General features: G+C 37.9%; 1 protein-coding gene across 2 annotated transcripts in view; it reads left to right on the forward strand.

The window, feature by feature from the left end:
- Positions 1–17,171, forward strand: part of LOC140162686 (THO complex subunit 3-like) — a 28,146-nt gene extending 10,975 nt beyond the window's left edge. Inside the window, exons 2-7 of one of the 2 annotated variants that reach the window (XM_072185957.1) lie at positions 8,025–8,146; positions 10,005–10,039; positions 10,303–10,507; positions 11,972–12,133; positions 14,121–14,221; positions 14,659–17,171. In XM_072185957.1, coding sequence (XP_072042058.1) covers positions 8,025–8,146; positions 10,005–10,039; positions 10,303–10,507; positions 11,972–12,133; positions 14,121–14,221; positions 14,659–14,825 — 792 coding nt within the window. In that variant the 3' untranslated portion in view covers positions 14,826–17,171. Of the gene's footprint in view, positions 1–8,024; positions 8,182–10,004; positions 10,040–10,302; positions 10,508–11,971; positions 12,134–14,120; positions 14,222–14,658 lie in introns of both variants that reach the window. The other variant, XM_072185956.1, reaches the window with a different exon arrangement.
- The last annotated feature ends 4,046 nt before the right edge of the window (positions 17,172–21,217 follow it).

The following is a 21,217-nucleotide window of genomic DNA, read 5'->3' on the forward strand; positions in this document are numbered from 1 at the left end:
CCCCATTACAATGTTGGCATACCCAATATGCTCATCATCACATATCCTCTCCCAACATTGATTGGTGGGGAAAGGGGAGGGGATATGCTTAAGATGAACATTGAGAGAACTTGATTATAAATCTTAGTTTCCAGTGACTCATATAGCGTCGCACTATACTAAGATGAACATGGGGATTACAGTGGGTGTTCGAACACATTTTTTCCGGGATTGTAGGTATCCTAGGTGAATTCAAATTTGCCATCAAATTGCATCGTTTTATATATCAAATTAAAGCCCTTGAGTAAACTAAGCCAAAACTGAAAACCTTTTTTTTCATAGCACTTTCCGTAGCAAAGTTACATCTTGTCAAAGATTGACTTTCATCAAAAAGATTCAGCTAGCAAAATTCCCCAAAACGGCATTTCGGGGTGTTTCTAGATCTTAGTCTCATGGCGATGGCAGCTTTTTTAATGGAACTGCTATCAAAATCCTCTAAAATTCCATGTGCGACTTGATTATCACCATAAAAAATCATATATTTGGGTCAAGTGAAGTATAGAAAACATATTTATGTAGGTTTCCTTCACCCACCTATTCTCGAAAAAATTCAAATTTCTATGTAAATATGCATTGTGTTGGGGCCCCGGTCTCGGCGAATTCGCTGACTAGTAAATGTGTTAACTAAGGTTTGCCTAGGTTACCTAGATGTTCCTCTGTACCAAAAATCAAAGTGGTGTCAAGCCATCTTCATGGTTAAATGACTGTTTGGAGATCGCATTGAAACACACAGTAATTGCCATTAATGTTCTAATTGCCAGAAAGCAAAGTTCATCAATTTACTGTGTATTTCAATGAGAGATTCAAACACCATTTTAACCATGAAGATGGCTTGACACCACTAAGATTTCTGGTACAGAGGAACATCATGCAAGTATTTTTCATTTGTGTGAGTTTGGTTATGGTGGATTATTTCCCACAAGGTCAAATGGGGTCACGAACAGGGGGTCTTTTGGCTGAGGGGGTCATCTTTGAGCCCTTGCGAAATTTTTATTAAGCCAATGAGTGGCCTACCCTGCTATAGAGGGTCACACCTGAACCTATATTGCCTACTAAAGGCAAAAAAGATGATGTCGGACATCTAGTATGAAGAGGAGGGGGGGTCAAAAACAGGAATTTGCCATGTGCGTCAGCACGAACATGCATTTTTAGATGTCTATATCAGCAAATGGGGGTGTGATACATTTTTGCGAGTCCAGAATCTGGTTATTTGTGTCAAAGACACCCTAGATTCCAATTTGTAGTCCTGTAGCTTACCCCTAGGGGAAGATATGGATGTCTAAACTCGGAAGAAAATTAATGTCGCTGACACGTGTGCCCCAAAAGGGGGGTCTGACCCAATTTTCAATAGGCGGTTCTCGAAAGCGACAAGGAGTAGAGACCTACCATTTGAAATGTGTTCATTTGGCACATAGGGCTATGATATAAGTGATTTTAAACAAAATCTGAGAGGGTGACCAGCCAACTCATTAGGTGATTTGAGATGGACTGACCCAAAAGCGATGGGGGCAATCGGCGAATTTTGCGATGCATCGCTTGTCGCTTTTGCATTATACTTATCACGGCAATAGCGATTGCAGATGAGTGATGACAATTAAAATATTCTAAATGCCACAAAATACATTTTGAATTAATTCATCACCAAAACTACAAAACAAAAGACTACCCAAATCTTCAAAGAATGTTGGAGAAGATGCAGCTTGACTGTGATTCCGACTGAACCTGAACCAGAACCAGATCCAGATGGTTGTTTATGATTGGTTGACGCATTCATGTGTCAAGCGATATCGCAGGGAAGTTGAGATTTCTTCAACTTGCAAAAGCGACGTCGTTTTTGCCTCGGCGATTTGAATCGATTGATCGGCTTGACGCTAGCTCTGGAAATGTAAGTAAACATTGAGCATGCGTGAAAATCGCTTTTCTGCAAAAGCGATTGAGTATAAATTCAGCTTAAGAAATATAAACAAATATAATAATATAATAATATTCATTCATTAGGCCAATGAAAGTCAATTCCTTGTTTCCCGTTACACAATTTTTCATGACTGTGTAGGTGACCATTTCATTTTTCATTATTCATTATTTCATACCATTTCATTATTGCATCTGTAAACTACCCATGTATTATACAAGTGATAAATCACAGTTTGTAGTTACAGATGTAGTTTACAACCACATGAAGGTGATTGTACATTATCAAAAGTTTCACAATATTTTTTACGGGATGAGATCAGAGCAGATCAAAAAGTGCCGGACAGAGAAGTGAGTACCGGTAGGTATTCATTATTAATTCATTATTAACGCGGCTGTGTACTCTAGCCATTGTTTCTTTCTCAAAATTGAGTTTTTATGATATGTTTGTACCTTGTTATGTTTTTTATAAATACAAGGAATGAAAATCCAGATTTGTAAACTCCAACTGCAATATTTTAAGGATTTTATTTCACTATTCCACTCGTGTTTGAAATTGAAAAGGAAAGAAAATCTTTGTTGTACCAGCAAGGTACACGGCAAGCAACAACTCATCGCGTTGCGTATCGCGCAATTTGTTAACGCACAAATACGCGACGCATATGCGACGCTTATCTGCATGCGCGGCGCATCAATATGGAAACACCACGGAAGCACTGATTTCACAAAAACCTAGTGGTCAAATGGCTCCGTTTTAGCTGATAAAATGTGGGTTTTTTCAAGTTCTTTCCCCGATTTAAATATCAAGTTATGAATGGATTTCGCTCAAACTTCTCAAGGGGCTGTGGATTTACCCGATGTTCACGTAATATAAGTTACAAAAGCGAAAACTGTCGCATTCTCCTGTGAGATTCAATGAAAGTGCAAAATGTGACCACTTTAAACTTCAACGGCCATTATTTCAATGTTCATTTTCTCGGTAAAATGACGATTTAGGGTACGATAACTCAATAAATACAGCATCTATAGGTAAGCAAATATGATCATCGTAAAAAGCATGATCGACTCAAGAAACGGTTTTCTCATTTTTTATATTTTGGTCTATTTCCGATTTTGGGCATCATTTTGTGCAAATAGGCGTTTTTGAATTTTAAAAAGTTCATTTTGATGCCTTATATGGTCAATATCTCAAAAAATAAGGCCAATATCAAAAAAAACAAAAACCGTTTTTGGAATGGAGCCTCAAGATTGAGCTAAAAACAAAATAAAATATTTTGGAAAGAGTGTTTTTTGTTATGATGTACCTAACAAATATTGCCAAAAACTCACTTTTTGTGATTTTCTTCAAAATTGTTGTTTTTACCCCAAATCTGTATTTATATTGAGATTTATTGATGTCTTGCCTTCATAAAAATGTATACTTTTATATGTTTTGCGCGAATAATTACAAAGTTATTGCACTTTTACTACATACATGTCTGAGAGTACACAGCCACCTTAACCATATACCATGCTCCTACTGCAAAGAAAATCCCTGAAAATCAACAGAAAGAGATTTATGATATAACCACTATTTATTGGTATGTTAAAGTTTGTTAGAAATCAACATTTTATTCAAAATAATGAAATATTTGGCCAGCAATTGGTTTTGAGCGGAGTAGGGTAACGGGAAACAAGGAATCGACTTTCATAAGCCTTAAGTAGGTGACAGGCAGACAGTGAGACAGGTGTAAAAAACGCAAAAAAAAAGCATGAAAACAAATTCAAATTTGTCCTCAAATCACATCATTTTACCGTAACCACTCGGGTATAAGCCCACCCCCCCTAGATGGCAGATTTCATTTCAAAATTTGGGGTGGGCTTATAACCGGGGAGAGGCTAGTACTTGAATTTTAGAAATAAGAAAAATCCTCCCCATTTGTATGAATGCCCAAATGTACCAATAATTTCTATCATCTATGTCAATTTCTTAAAATTCTAAGTGTGGAATGTTAATTATCAACTGATATTTTTTTATATTTGTTCTTGAATGTGAGAGAAAAGCATTTATTTTATTTAAGAACTTGGCCAAAATTTAGTACTGGGCTTATAGCCGAGTGCACCCTTGTTCCCAAAATGTTTTGAAAAATAGGGGGTGGGCTTATACCTGAAGGTGGGCTTATACCCGGGTGGTTACGGTATATACAAATTAAAGCCCTTTAAAACATGTTAAAGAAAGCCCAAACTGAAAACCGTTTTGTCATGTCATAGTGCTTTCCGCAGCTTGCAGCAAAGTTACATCTTCCAGCGTTGGAAATAGCTGGTATCGCATAGCAAAAATGCTACACAATTTTTGAGTTGAGTAGCATTTTTATGCCATAGACTTACACACTAAAGTACGGTACCGTATGTGAATGTACCAAGAGATATATATCATCAGATAAGTAATGAAAGTAAATTTTGCTATGCATAAAAAAATGCTTAATTCCAACACTGATTATATTTTGTCAACTCAAAGATTTACTTTCGCGCTTTCATCATCAAAAACATGAAAACGTTCAGCCAACATTTAAATTGTAATCAATTGCAAAACAAAACAGCATAGTCTCATGAGATTGTGACTACAGTTTCTGGCTTAGAAGAATGGCAGTTGTTTATATTTTAAGAGCGTACACAGCATAAACATGGAAGTAGGGTTCTGATTGGCTGATTTGATTCATATCACAATCTTGTTCAATCAGAGAAAGGGACTGCCATTTTTTTCTGAAACCAAGTAGTGTTTAAAATAGAACTTTCCAATGTTAGTATGATGTATAATTTTCTCCTGAACACAAAGAAGACAAAAATAATGGTTGTAGACAGAGAGCGGAAAAGTGATGAGTTTGTGATAGATCATCCGCCCCTTTTTTCAGAGTTTTATCTGTCCCCAGTCTAAAAAGTTTCCATTTGGGTAGAAAACATCACCAGTAAAATTTTAGGTAAATTGAAGTTGGTTTGGGTGGGCCACCGCGCGTTTGAAATTTTCAACTGCAAGGTTGCCGAATTCAGCAGGTTTAAAATGGAAAAATGCTGAATTATAGTCTTTAAGTCCAATTAAAGTGGTCAGGTTGTCATAATAAGACTCATATATGTGATGCGATCAAGCAAAATCAGTCGGAACTCGGAAATAATAAATTTTCAGTTTCTTACAGGATAGTAAACAGCATTTACAAAGCTGGATTTTGCAGAAAACCCCATTAAAATTGAACAACCAGTTCCAAAGATATGAGCAATTAAAGAGTTTCCAAAACAAGAGAAAACAAAAGAAAATATTTCCTTTGTTTGGCTATATCTCAAAATCAATATTTCCGAGTTCCGACTGATTTTGCTTGATCGCATCACATATGTGATTTTGATAATAACAATCCTAAACAAACCTATTTTAAACTACTTGACCATTTAAAACACTATTTTTGTACTATTTGTACCGGTACTATATTGTGTACAGATTTAATGCCACGGAGTACAATATGACAATGGCAATTTGACCCCCCTGGGAAATCTCAATGAAGTATGTCAGCCAGTATAGCTCTTCATTATCCAGTTATTGGTTCTCTGGACTTAACCCATAAAAGTCACAACTCATTCAGTTTCTTAGCAATTGACCCCCAAACTTGGTATTTGGTCATATTTATACAGTATAATACGGACCAATCTATGCCGCAAGATTGCAATTTTACCCCCCTGGAAAATCTCAATGAAGTATATGTCAGCCAGTATAGCTCTTCATTGTCCAGTTATTGGCTGTCTGGACATTAGGCCTACCCTACTCAATACAAAGGAAAGGTCAAAACTCATCAGCAAAATACTCTGCAGCAAAATCCCAAATTCCGCACTTTTTACCTGTTTTTGTGGAGGTTTGTCAAGACGTTAGAAATACAAAATGTAACAAACAACGACCCCATAAAAAGGGTCCAGCTACAGAAACGTCTTAATATCTCGATGCAACCGGTATGAAATTCTATTTTATTCCCCATGCAAAAGGGGATGTTCTTAAGTTCCTAAAATGTATGTTTCATTTTGTATATTTCTATAGTCTTGATAGTAAACAAGCCCCAACAAAAAAGCTAAGAAGTGCGGAATTTGGGATTTTGCTGCATGCCGAGTACCAAGTTTAGGGGTCATTTTTTCAAATATCGGTACTAGATGAGTTTTGACCTTTGTATTGAGTAGGGTTATGTCCAGACAGCCTATAAAAGGACAATAAAGAGCTATATTGGCTGACATACTTCATTGAGAATTTCCAGGGGGTCAAATTGCCATCTTGCAAATTGCGGCATTTACTAATACTGTAAATTTTACAAAGTACTAATTTGGGGGGTCAATTTCTCAGAAACTGAATGAGTTGGAACATTTATATTGGGTATGGGTCATATCCAGACAACCAATAACTGGACAATGAAGAGATATACTGGCTGACATACTACAATGAGATTTTTCAGAGGCGTCAAATTGCCATCTTGCTGCTTGCGGCATAGATTGATTGGTCAGTAATACTGTACAAATATAACCATAAGTACCAAGTTCGGGGGTCAATTGCTCAGAAACTGAATAAGTTGTGACTTTTATTTTAGGTATAGGTTAAGTCCAGACAACTAATAACTGGACAATGAAGAGATACGCTGGCTGACATACTTCATTGAGATTTTGCAGGGGGGTGCCATATTGTACTTCAACAGTATTATACACAACACAATACTTGCAAATAGTACAAAAAATAGTGTTTTAAATGGTCAGGTAGTTTAAATTAGGATTGTTTAGGATTGTTATTATCACATCCACTCACAGGAGTCTTATTATGACAATTTGACCACTTTAATTGGACTTAAAAGGCTATAATTCAGCATTTTTCCATTTTAAACCTGCCAAATTCGGCAACCTTGCAGTTAAAAATTTCAAATGCCCGGTGGCCCACCTAAACAAACTTCAATTTACCTAAAATTTTACTGGTGATGTTTTCTACCCAAATGGAAACTTTTTAGACTGGGGACAGACAACAAGGGGCGGATGATGCACCCTAATGGACAGCAGATTGAGGAGCTGAAGCAATTTGAATATCTGGGTTCAATGATTAACAACAGTGGTGACAGCACAACTGAAAATAGAGAAGACTGGCTATTGCAAGGACAACTGTGCAAGGCATGTCAAGCATAAGGAAAAGCAGAGGCCTATCCATTGAATTGACCTCAAGGTACGCCTACTTTGTGCAACTGTGTTTTCCATAGCCACTTACGGAGTCTTGGGCTATGACCAATAATGATAGGAAAAGAGTAGATGCTTTTGAGATGTGGTGTTACAGGAGGCTTCTACAAGTGACATGGAAAGACAGGAGAACAAATTCCTGGATCCTTCGACAAGATTGGTACAAGTCTAACCATCAGAAGCGGCATAATGTAGAGAAAGCTGAAGTACTTTGGCCATGGAGGTGTAGAAAAACAGATTTTGCAAGGGGCTATGGAAGGCTGACGAGGAAGAGGACGTCCACCAACATCTTGGACTAATGACGCGAAGCTGGTTTCTAACCAAGGAATGCAAGGTGCAACATCACACTTGGCATCAGATCGAGTGAGATGGCGTACTCTTGTGAAAACCACAGCAGCGCTACACAGTGCCACCTGACAGCTAGAGAGAGAGATAATTTTGTATATATTCAAATTGTAAATGTTTATCTCCTTTGTGGTATACATGCAAGTAATACGATCGATATATGTTTACTTACAATGGATTCATGGATTTTAGGGTACAAACCAAAAGCTTTCGATGATGTCTTTCAGCATTAATTAGTCCTTTCTGTGTGTGTGTCTGCAGTTTTGTTGGGTCATAAAGTCTGATTACGGTACATAATTTTTTGTATACATAAAATAAGTTCAAATATCAGTCAAAGTTGATCCTCCATTCAGGCTGGAATTGTCAACACTCGAAACTTACATTGTAGGGAGATTCGGGGTTAGACACAAAAAAAAAGGACATTATCAAACTTTTTGTTTGTTCTCTTAAAAGGTAAAGTTGATGCATATATTTCCAAGATTGTATAATTATAAATTGATCCGTTTCAGAGTCGAGAGGGAACATTACGGGGTCACACTGATAGTGTTGATCAGCTGTGTTGGCATCCAAGTAACCCAGAACTATTTGTGACAGCCTCAGGAGATAAGACGATCAAGATATGGGATGCAAGGCAGTCCAAAACGATAGCCACCATCAACACAAAAGGTATGCATACTATCCCCATTGCTTGCTATATAACTATCAAGATAGGGGATGCAAGGCAGTCCAAAACAATAGCTACCATCAACACAAAAGGTATGCATGATACTATCCCCATTGCTATTATGCTATATAACTATCAAGATATGGGATGCAAGGCAGTCCAAAACAATAGCTACCATCAACACAAAAGGTATGCATGATACTATCCCCATTGCTTGCTATATAACTATCAAGATATGGGATGCAAGGCAGTCCAAAACAATAGCTACCATCAACACAAAAGGTATGCATGATACTATCCCCATTGCTTGCTATATAACTATCAAGATATGGGATGCAAGGCAGTCCAAAACAATAGCTACCATCAACACAAAAGGTATGCATGATACTATCCCCATTGCTTGCTATATAACTATCAAGATATGGGATGCAAGGCAGTCCAAAACAATAGCCACCATCAACACAAAAGGTATGCATGATACTATCCCCATTGCTTGCTATATAACTATCAAGATATGGGATGCAAGGCAGTCCAAAACAAAAGCCACCATCAACACAAAAGGTATGCATGATACTATCCCCATTGCTTGCTATATAACTATCAAGATATGGGATGCAAGGCAGTCCAAAACAAAAGCCACCATCAACACAAAAGGTATGCATGATACTATCCCCATTGCTTGCTATATAACTATCAAGATATGGGATGCAAGGCAGTCCAAAACAATAGCCACCATCAACACAAAAGGTATGCATGATACTATTCCCATTGCTTGCTATATAACTATCAAGATATGGGATGCAAGGCAGTCCAAAACAATAGCCACCATCAACACAAAAGGTATGCATGATACTATCCCCATTGCTTGCTATATAACTATCAAGATATGGGATGCAAGGCAGTCCAAAACAATAGCCACCATCAACACAAAAGGTATGCATGATACTATCCCCATTGCTTGCTATATAACTATCAAGATATGGGATGCAAGGCAGTCCAAAACAATAGCTACCATCAACACAAAAGGTATGCATGATACTATCCCCATTGCTTGCTATATAACTATCAAGATATGGGATGCAAGGCAGTCCAAAACAAAAGCCACCATCAACACAAAAGGTATGCATGATACTATCCCCATTGCTTGCTATATAACTATCAAGATATGGGATGCAAGGCAGTCCAAAACAATAGCGACCATCAACACAAAAGGTATGCATGATACTATCCCCATTGCTTGCTATATAACTATCAAGATATGGGATGCAAGGCAGTCCAAAACAAAAGCCACCATCAACACAAAAGGTATGCATGATACTATCCCCATTGCTTGCTATATAACTATCAAGATATGGGATGCAAGGCAGTCCAAAACAATAGCTACCATCAACACAAAAGGTATGCATGATACTATCCCCATTGCTATTTATAACGATCAAGATATGGGATGCAAGGCAGTCCAAAACGATAGCCACCATCAACACAAAAGGTATGCATACTATCCCCATTGCTATTATGCTATATAACTATCAAGATATGGGATGCAAGGCAGTCCAAAACAATAGCTACCATCAACACAAAAGGTATGCATGATACTATCCCCATTGCTTGCTATATAACTATCAAGATATGGGATGCAAGGCAGTCCAAAACAATAGCTACCATCAACACAAAAGGTATGCATGATACTATCCCCATTGCTTGCTATATAACTATCAAGATATGGGATGCAAGGCAGTCCAAAACAATAGCTACCATCAGCACAAAAGGTATGCATGATACTATCCCCATTGCTATTTATAACTATCAAGATATGGGATGCAAGGCAGTCCAAAACAATAGCTACCATCAACACAAAAGGTATGCATGATACTATCCCCATTGCTATTTATAACTACATGTATCAAGATATGGGATGCAAGGCAGTCCAAAACAATAGCTACAGTAATAATACCAGATGTTTTTAGAATAAACAATCCTAAAAATGAGTAAATACTTTTTGGAAACAAAATTGATTTGAAAAAGTATTACCCTGGTTTTAAAACAGATTTTGACACTGTTTATAATTGTATTTTACTTCAAATAAAAAAAAATTAAATGCCTGCTGTCTTTTTTTTCCACAGGTGAAAACATAAACATTAGTTGGAGTCCCAACGGTCAGACCATCGCTGTAGGAAACAAAGAAGACCTCGTCACATTTGTCGACGTCAAGACTCACAAAATCAGAGCAGAAGAACAATTCAAAGTAGAAGTGAACGAGATATCGTGGAATAATAAAAATGACCTGTTCTTTCTAACAAATGGTCATGGTTGTATCAATATACTCAGGTAAGTAAAATTTATTTGAACCTTCAGATTCATTCAAGATTTACAAATTTTAGATCTAATTTTTTATTTTTTTTGGTCTTGACCACAAATGACTGGACTTTGGTGCTGTTTGAGATACTTTATATTAACCCTAACCATACCAAACATCAAAAAACCTCAATTCAGAAAGTGTAGGCACGAGCAGGTATCCCACGTGATGTGATTGCATCATCATGCGAACAGTCATGTCGCAGAAAGCTTGGTCGGGCAAGTTACACCCCTGTGGCAAGGTAGGCCCGTGCACGGGCGTGGCACCCAAGGGGTGGGGGCTCAAGAAAAGGTTTTTCTTCTTCTTCTCCTTTCTTTCTTTCCTTCCCCTTTGCCAAAAAGCAAATGGGGTGTTAGGGTTAAGGTGTCTTCAAAAGGGTTCAGGATTTTATGCCTGATTTTAATGGGGACAAATGGGGGACAAAGATCTGATGCTGACACAAAAACAATGTTTCTGAATTAGTCATTTCAGGGGTTGGTTACATGGTATTGGTAAACTGACAAAAAACAACAGCAACCTGACAAATGTGTGTAAAGTGTGGTTCAAAGCAGTGACAGATCTATGAATGACACATGTTTCAGAAATGAAATTGGAAATATCAGTTCCAGTGATGTCTTTTAAAGAATAACTCATCCAACACAAAGGGGCTGCAATGTTGGTAGAGATATGGTCCATTGAATATATCTTAAAAAGCAACAGAAAACAAAGAACTTTGCAGTGCATTCATTTTTTTTCTTACTACTTTTCAATCAAGCAAGAGGGAGACTTAAGGCCAAATAAAAAAATAAACATGTTTCACGTCTCCCCCCGCTTCCTTATTTGAGGTTTCTTCAATTTTGTTTTTATTTTTTGAAATTCAGTTATAACTTTTCAAAAAATATGTCTAGGAAGTAGAGATGCTTTCTATAGTCTTGCTAATATACAAGGAACACTTTTATAAGGTTTTGTGATAGTTTAAGGGGGCCTATCTCTCAGAACCACAAATAAAAATAGGCCTCCTCCTTTTTCCAAGCATTATTGTATCCGCTAAAACAGCTCTAATTATGGGTATTTACACTGATTTTGCAATAAAAAATAAAAAGGCCCCTCTTCCTCCTTTTTTTCAAAAACCCGGACGTGAAACATGTTTTTTATTTTATTTGGCCTAATGGACACTTAATATATCATTGTAGAGCTTATTTTGAGGATAATTTGCCTGCTCAATATCTCAAAGAGTGAAAACATCGACATCACACACCCATTAGCGCCAATCCGGCTTGAAATGTGGGGGGGGGGGGGACAATCGACCAAAAACCGACAAAAATGGGTATTTTGCCAAAAGGTGGAGGAGACACATCCCCCCTGCCCCCCGCGATTGACGCCTATGATCACACCCCATCTGTGGTGGATGGTCACAAATATTTCAAGACTAACAATTTCCTCCTCTTCTCCTCTAGCTATCCAGAATTGAAACAGCTCCACGTATTGAATGCCCACCCAGCCAATTGTATCTGCATCAAGTTTGATCCTTCTGGCAAGTACTTTGCAACGGGCAGTGCGGATGCTTTGGTCAGCTTATGGGACGTGGAAGAGTTTGTTTGTGTCAGGACTTTCTCAAGGTACATACTCTTATAATTCCTGTATTGATTTATGGCAGTGGTTCCCAAACTGGGGGTCGCAGGTCGCGACCCTTTTGGGGCAGCGGCCTCTTCCAAAAGGGGTTGTGGGAGTGATGGTGGGACTTGCTGGAAAAAAGTACTGTAAAATTCAATATTTTCGCGAGAAGATATTTTTGCGATTTCGAAGATTTTGTCAATTGCGCGAGAATTAAATTTCGCAATTTTGATATTGATACAATAGAAACCTAATGCAAAAGGTTATTTTCGCAAGTTTTTATTTTCGCGATTTTATGTCCACTCGCGAAATTCGCAAAAATAAAAACCTCGCGAAAATTTCTAATTTCCCCTGTTTTGACCCATTTTAGCATTGAAATGGTAAATTTCCATGTGCTTCAGACTAGTGCTGTCATCGACATGCAATTATGTCAACATGTTGTCGACATCAGAAAAATTGCAGATGTCGACATAAAATTTGGATTTCAACATTTATCGACATTGTTTATGACACATGGTACTTTAAGAAACGCTCAAAAAACAATTAGTGTGTGGTTTTTCGAAAGATGTGACTGTTTTCATCATATTGATCACCATTTTCATTTACCTTATTAGAATACGCATTTACTGTGGTATTTAACCCTAACCCTACCCGAGGTTTTTTGGCTATCGGAAGGGAAAGAAGGAACGAAAAAGGAGAGAAGATGAAGAAGAAAGTCACTTGGCACCCCCGGGATTCGAACCTGGGACCCCTCGCATGCCACGCAGAAGATCCCCAGCATGTAGCTACACAGGTGACGTTGGCCCAGCCAATGATTCCCTGGGTATATATGACTTGGTCTGATTGCGTCATCAAGTCCCGTGGAATGCATGCACGCAGAGTGGTTTTAATAGTGAGCTTTAGTGAGTCCTAGTTCTGTTAGGGTTAAGAAGGCATATAGGGAAAATATGCATGGTCACTAACCCTAACCCTACCCAAGTTTTTTGGCGATCGGAAGGGAAAGAAGAAACGAAAAAGGAGAGAAGATGAAGAAGAAAGTCACTTGGCACCCCGGGATTGAACCTGGGACCCTCGCATGCCACGCAGAAGATCCCCAGCATGTAGCTACACAGGTGACGCGTTGGCCCGCCAACGATTCCCTGGGTATATATGACTTGGTCTGATTGCGTCATCAAGTCCCGTGGAATGCATGCACGCAGAGTGGTTTTAATAGTGAGCTTTAGTGAGTCCTAGTTCTGTTAGGGTTAATGTGGTATTTGCGATTGATTATTCACCTTCATTGACATTCTCAACCAAGTCATGGGCGTACTTTTATGTCAACATGTTGTCGACATGTCGATAAACTTTTCTTATATGTCGACAAGAAAAAACAATTCAATGACTTCACACACTTTTGTCCTAGTTAGTAAGTCATTCTGGAAGCTGGTCAGCGGGACGACTTGAAATTGGGTCTCCTTTGGAAATTTTTCTGATACGCCGCTGATCGTTTTTTAGTAATTAACAGCATTTAAATTAAATTATGCTGTGGGTCGCGCCATATTTTTCTTATGAAATTTGGGTCACTGGAAAAAGTTTGGGAAGCCTTGATTTCTGGTCATGTGTCTTATGGCATGAGAATTTTCAGTTTTAAAACTGAATTCATTTTTTTAGTCAAAATTTCTGTAGCTTGATTTAATTTCAGCCAGTTCTTTTTGGAAAGTGCAGCTTTCTGCCTGTTGGTACCCCCACCACCCTTTAAAGGAAGGAAGGAGGCATAACAGATTTAAACCTTATCCCTAAATCTAATCTTAACTCAAACCCTAACTTTAAACCTTTTTCGGACTAATGACCTTTCAATTTAATGGGCGGTTTCTGATATTTCAACTGTGTTTGGCTGCATTTGTTACTGCAGACAATATGTGATATATACAAGGCTATGGTATTTAGCAAGGAGAAACAAATGCAGATTTTGATTTGACCTTGCTTCAATGTTATTCTTTCTTTCTTTTCCAGATTGGACTGGCCAGTTAGGACACTAAGTTTTAGCCATGATGGGCAGCTGTTAGCATCTGCTTCTGAAGATCTGGTCATTGACATAGCACATGTAGAAACAGGTAGGTTTAATAGTAAGAACATGTCACCCTCGTGTGATGAAGTCGCATTTGACCAGCTTGTGTTCCAGGAGAGCAAAAAATGGTGTAGTGTTGAAGAATACAGTTTGTCCACTCTGAAGTACAAAGTGACAACGCATGCATATACAGCGCGTAAACAGTGCGCATCTGCTGCGGGTATGCGTGTCTTCAAAGTCGGCACAATGTATGCGTCCGCGTCCGTACTTTGTACTTCAGAGTAGACTGACTGTAGTGTAGTGTTGAAATTCAACTTTTTAATCATATTTGACCAATTTGAAGTAGTTAGACAACATATTTAGCACATGAAAGCAGTTGATGATACTAATACTGTGTTAAAATACATTTACATATAAATACTTTGACAGATATCACATGTGAATCCTAGAATCTTACTGATTGATTTGTATTTTTGTACACAGGGGAAAAAGTAGCTGAGGTACCGTGTGAGACACCAACATTCACAGTGGCTTGGCATCCTAAGAAACCGCTACTAGCATTTGCCTGCGATGATAAAGATAAATATAACAGGGATAGAGATGCTGGGACTGTTAAGTTATTTGGACTACCTAGCTCATCAGATTCATGAGAAACCATCATTAGTGTTTGCCTGTGAAGATAAAACAGGGTTAATTACAAACGCTAGGACTGTTATTTGGACTATCCAATAGCTCATTGGATACATGAAAACCACTGCTAGCATTTGCCTGTCAAGAAACAGGGATACAAATACAAACGCTGGGACTGTTAAGTTATTTGGACTACCGAATAGCTCATTGGATACATGAGAAACCACTATTAGCGTTTGCCTGTGAAGAAACAGGGATACAAACGCTAGGACTGTAAGTTATTTGGACTACCGAATGGCTCATCAGATACATGAGGTATCATTAGTAGCATTGGCCTGTGAAAATAAGTATAGCAGAGATAGAGATGCTGGGACCGTTAAGTTATTTGGACTAACGAGTAGCTCATCTGACATGTGTAAGTGCTGTGATAGCGTTTTACCAATGATGGGTGTCCAGGTGTATTGTTTTTGTTTAAAGATAACTTTTTTTATATACATAGTGCAACTAATTAGTTGACCAAAACGTGGGTTTCATTTCCAGTATGTTTACTGAAATAGACGGACGTTGCCACCAAAGTTGGAATGGCCATAGGACCCCCTATGGAAGACATATAAATCTCTCCCATACAGGGAGTGTAGATTTCAATAAAGTCACCCATTCAAGTAGCTCCATTTGAAATTTACACTCAATGTGTGGAAGATAGGTAACGTCATGTCTTTCAAAGGGGGTATGGATTTAAACCAGAATAGCCCATTTTATTCAGATGTTGACTTCCAAGAAGTTACTAAGAAGTTGTCCTTTTACAGCAAGGGTTGGCATGTTCTAAGTCCCCCCACCCGAAAGATTTTTAAAAATAAATTGAAACATTATTTATGAAATTTAAACATGGAAGTTATCAGTAGCACATTTTGTTCGACACATCTGTTCCAACTTACAATATCACACCTCCTTATTTTTTTAACTGGTTGGTCTGGGTGGACACATGCTTTGGTCCTGATGGGACCAGGCTCAAGCTTAAGCCAAGCTTATATAAGCATGCTGGCCAATATTGATTCGGTCAAAATAATTATACTCATTATGTAAGAAACGATGCTGTTTTGGAAGTTTTCCTTTGTGAATAGGTCAGGCCTACTGCATCTTTTCTTGCATAATGAGCCAGTAGCCTTTCCAAAATATGGTGTACACAATAGGAGGGCAGTCTTCAATATGGGTAAAACCTGGCAAATTCAAAAGACTTGACCCATTTTGTGCAGCGCCATCCTATTGTGTCCGCCATATCTCGAAAAGGCTAATTGTGACCACGCAATGATGTGTGAAATTGTATTAAACTTCTTATTTATTCTAAAAAGTTTAGGGGGAACTTGGAACTTAGGGACCCTTTAACATATAATGTAAAGCCAAGAATCGCGGAATTCGGAGGTAAAGCGGAAAACGCATTTCTGAGAAAAAAATAAAAAATATAAGCAAAAATGACCTAGAAAAAGGGAAAAAATGAAATGGGTCTTCAAAATTCATCAAAATAAAGTAAAATCCGTCACAGATTTACCGTACAACGCCTGTCCTACCTCCCATTGCAGCCATGATACCCAATCACCCATCCCAACTTTGCAAATCGCAATGATCGTCACAAGATTCTTGTGAAAGTTTATTATGTCCGAAATGTGCTAAAATTACAAAGCGGAGAAAAGCGGAATTTAGCATTTGTAAAGCAGAAAATTCTTGGCTTTAATATAATGTACACTTTTTATCTCTTGACTTTTTGTACAGAGTACCAGGGCCTCATCCCTAAAAACCAGGGTGCATCATTCATATAACTGCTGCTGCCCAGCTTTCTGGCAACTTTCGAGTAGCAGTGCAGCACCAGTTCAGTACCAAAGTGTATACTATGTGATTCCAATGTGTGTACTTTAAAGTACCCACACAGGTAGTGTGTGAACTGTATGGTCAGTATGCACAAAAAGAGTTAGACCAGATTTAAAGCTGGTCTAAGTGGAATTTAGTCACTCCCAGGAGAAAGGACATTTTCCTTTACATTTGCTTAAGTTATTAAGTATTACTTTTGAACTTTGCATTTAAATCTTTAGAATTTGCTAGCTACTCTGGGGGAAGGAAATAAGAGTTCCTGATGGAACTAAATTCCACTTAGACCAGGTCTTACTTTAGACCCGGTCTAACTCTTTTGTGCATACGGACCTATGTGTCACACACAAGTTCTCAAAATGAAGTAGGTGAACGACAGTGTACTACTGGGGGTGGCAGCAATTATCTGGTAGTTATTCTCCAAGAAAAAGTGTGTGAGTGGTGCAACATGGTAACAAGGGGTATGGGGTCCTAAATGGGCCAAATAAAAAAGAAAGTTTTATAAATTGGTGTTTCTTTGCACTCCGTTTGTGTTAACTTTTGCTACAATACTGATACTTTAAGTAGGACTTGCACAATAACTGGACATTTCATGGCTTCTGCAATAGAGGTTATCTAAACACCTCAAAAGAAATAAGTCCCCCTCTGAACATCGTAAGGTTTCGTTTTGTACCAACAAAACTAACTTTGAAATAATTATATGACTGTTTACTAAGTGCTGTGTGAAAATGAGAGATTTCCATGACTTCAGGGCTGAATGAGCCTAAATTGAAGACAAAAAGTGCCCTTTCCAAAAGTCACAAAGTAGGCCTATGCTTGTTAACTGCGAGGCGTATTGGGACAAGGAATGGAACTGACCATCTTACAACTCACTGCACGCTGAACTCTGCACCAAGGGGATTTGCATGGCTGAATGATCAAGAATCGATACACATTACAGTAAATGTTCACTTGGTGAGGATTTTAAACTGCACTCAAACACATGGGGTTTTCCATTAGTAACAAGCCATGAATCAACTTTTGTGACAAGCATAGGCCTACTTTGTGACTTTTGAAAAGGGCAGTTTTGCCGTCAATCTAGGCTCATTCAGCCCTGAAGTCATGGAAATCTCTCATTTTCACACAGCACTTAGTAAACAGTCATATAATTATTTCAAAGTTAGTTTTGTTGGTACAAAATGAAACCTTACGATGTTATGACGACATGTTCAGAGGGGGACTTATTTCTTTTGAGGTGTTTATGTTTTATAAGCTGCATATCCTACCAGCGACTGCTATACCTTGTTTAGGACTTTCAAAAGAAGTACCTACATGTGCAACCATGAAAGTTTCAAAATAGGATGCCAAAGTCATGCAGGTAACTATGAGGTTGTGCATTGAATTGTTTTGAATGTGGAATACTATGGGAACCAGCGCCTTTTGTTAGAAGTCACACATGAGCAAAGTGAATAACCTCTATTGAAATGAATGCTGCTGGCCAGAACTTGTGTTTGATTTTGTTAACTTGCCTCTCAATATGTGTTTCAAATGGAACAGCCCAATTGTTACGTTCGCTGCCGGCTTATCTTCTTAATAAAACTATGAAATCACACCATCAGGCGAAGTTTTACCATAATTCTTAGACTAGTTAGAGTCCTTTTATTCCTCTCTCCTCTTTTTTTTGAATTCCTTCCACTTATTATTTTTCCTCATTTCCCCTCGCGCAGCTCTTCCTCAAACGCAAATGCTCACCGCGTCGCTCCCTCAAGACAACGCGTTACACATGGAAATCCTATTAATATCATGACACTCCCGAACTCCTATATGATTGTGTCAATCATCTGAAAATTTTAGTGAGCAGTGCAGTTTTGTCTTCTTGTTCGTGCACACAACTTATCAAAATTTTACAGAAATTTCCAGCAAAATTATATTTAACTGAAATTGCCAATATGACTTTTTCCAAATTGATAAAAGATTGAACTGTATGCATCATTTTTCAACTTCTTCAACTTGTGCATGCATAAACATGCTGAAATTATAATAAGCCAGAGCTTTTTCTGACATTTTGTACAATACTGAGGAAAACTGTATTGTTCCTCATTATGGTAACTCTTTTCTCTACCACTTGCTATTAAAATAAAATACTTAGGTTGTATTAAACATGACCAACCTATAGTACTTTTATCAATGATAAGACTTTTGGTTCGCATGACACAATAATTATCATAAAATTAAATTCGTTTAACATATATACATACAACATATTTTATGTTGTGATTGTATCTTCATTTCATGACTCCAAAAGTTCTTTTTAACATATGTACATTTACACAAATTTCACAGATGCATTTTAACGCTAATTATTAAAATATGCCTTATACAATGTATACGGACCCTTATACAATTATACTGGTTTTATGCTGTTTGAATTGCACATTTTTAGCATACATCTGAACAGTTATTTAACTGTTTATCTCCTGCTTAAGCCATCTGCATTTGCATTGGCTACACCTTTTCTATACTCTATGCTGAAAGTGAACTGCTGTAGGATTAAAGACCATCTCATTAATCTATTGTGAGTGGTTCGTGTGTTTTCAAGCCATTTTAATGCCTGATGGTCAGTAATAACTGTAAACTTTTGTCCAAATAAATAGTACCTGAGTTTGTTGATTGACCACACAATCGCTAAACATTCCTTCTCAGGGACTGAATAGTTGACTTCATTTGGCTTAAGTTTCCTGCTTAAGTATACTATTGGGTGATCTCTGTTATCATGCATCTGACTTAAAACACACCCAATTCCAAATTTTGATGCATCTGTTTGCACCATAAATGGCTTCGTGAAATCTGGTGTACGTCGAATTGGTTTACTAGTTAGGTTTGATTTCAACTTGATAAATGCTTCTTTGCAGTCTGGTTTCCAAGCTACTGTATTGGGAACATTCTTTTTTTTTTTTTTTTAAGTGGTTTTGCAATCTCAGCATACTTCGTAACAAATTTCCTGTAATATCCAGTTAGTCCCAGAAATGCCCTTACATTTTTCTTTGTAATGGGAGTTGGGAACTTTTCAACAGACTCTAGTTTGTCTACAGTGGGTTCAATTTGCTCATTTCCCACTTTATGACCTAGATATGTGACTTGTTGAAAAGCTATCTTTGACTTAGCTGGCTTGATTGTTAAACCTGCATTCTGAATTTTTCCTAGCACCACATCTAAGTGTTCTAGGTGTTCTTCCCAAGTGTTTGAATATATACAGATATCATCTATGTATTGTTTACAAAATTCAGAACAGTCTTGTAGTACCGTGTCCACTAATTTCTGAAAAGTTGCACTACTATTTTGCATCCCAAATGGCATAACATTATACTGAAATTGACCAAATGGTGTTACAAATGCCGATTTAGCCTTTGCCTGTTCATCTAAGGGAACTTGATAAAACCCCTTTGTTAGGTCAAGTGTTGAAATATACTTTCCTTTTGCAACTTCATCAAGTATTTGGTCAATTCTAGGGATGCAATATGGGTCAAATTCTGTAATTTTGTTTAAGGCACGATAATCTGTACATAACCTTATGTCTCCATTTGGCTTTGCAACTACAACAATAGGTGAGGCATAAGCACTGGTGGTGGGTTCGATTACACCCAACCTCAACATACTATCCAGTTCCTCTTTCACCTTTTGTTTGAGTGCATGTGGTGTCCTATAGGCACGTTGTCTAATTGGTACTTCACTTGTTGTCTTCACTGTGTGACTGATCACATTGGTTCTACCTGGTACATCAGAAAACGCTTTACTATGAGCTTTTAAAACAGTGGACATTTCCTTTTTCTGTATTTGTGATACAGATTCACAGATAGTTGTGTCTTTCCATGTTTGTGTTTGTGTGTATGTAGGACCAATGTTGTCTTCTAGAAATTGTGTTTCTAGCTCATTGTCTTCTTCTTCACTCAACGCTCCCACACCGATTTCTTGTACTACTCCAGTTACACAGTAACAGTTGTAGATATAGTCTGTATGCTCCCTGCTATACCATTTTTTGCAGAGGTTTGCATGTAAGACTCGTTTGGATTTTCTTTTGTCAGGCATTATTATTTCATAATTGGCATCCCCAATTTTCTTACTTATTTTGTAGGGCCCCTGCCATTTTGAATCCAATTTTCCTGCTCCTTCTGGCAAGAACACCAATACTTCCTCCCCTACCTGATATGTCCTGTCTTGTGCATGTTTGTCATAATAATATTTCATTTTCTTCTGACTGATTTCTTTGTTTGCCCTGGCACTTGCCATCCATTTAGTTAAATTTGCTGACATTTCTAGGAGGTGTTCTGCCACATTTTGAGGTTCTTTGGTTTGTTCAAGCCATCCCTCCTTAATAAGACTTAGTGGTCCCCTAATTTCCCTACCATAGAGTAAGTGAAATGGAGAATATCCAGTTGCTTCACATGGCACCTCTCTGTATGAAAACAGAAACAGGGTATTTGATCATCCCAATTTACTTTCTGTTCTTCAGTTAGTGACTTAATCATGAGCTTTAGTGTCTCGTGGAACCTTTCAGTCATACCATTCATTTGTT

Source organism: Amphiura filiformis, chromosome 10, assembly GCF_039555335.1.
Source record: "Amphiura filiformis chromosome 10, Afil_fr2py, whole genome shotgun sequence".
Taxonomy (NCBI): domain Eukaryota; kingdom Metazoa; phylum Echinodermata; class Ophiuroidea; order Amphilepidida; family Amphiuridae; genus Amphiura; species Amphiura filiformis.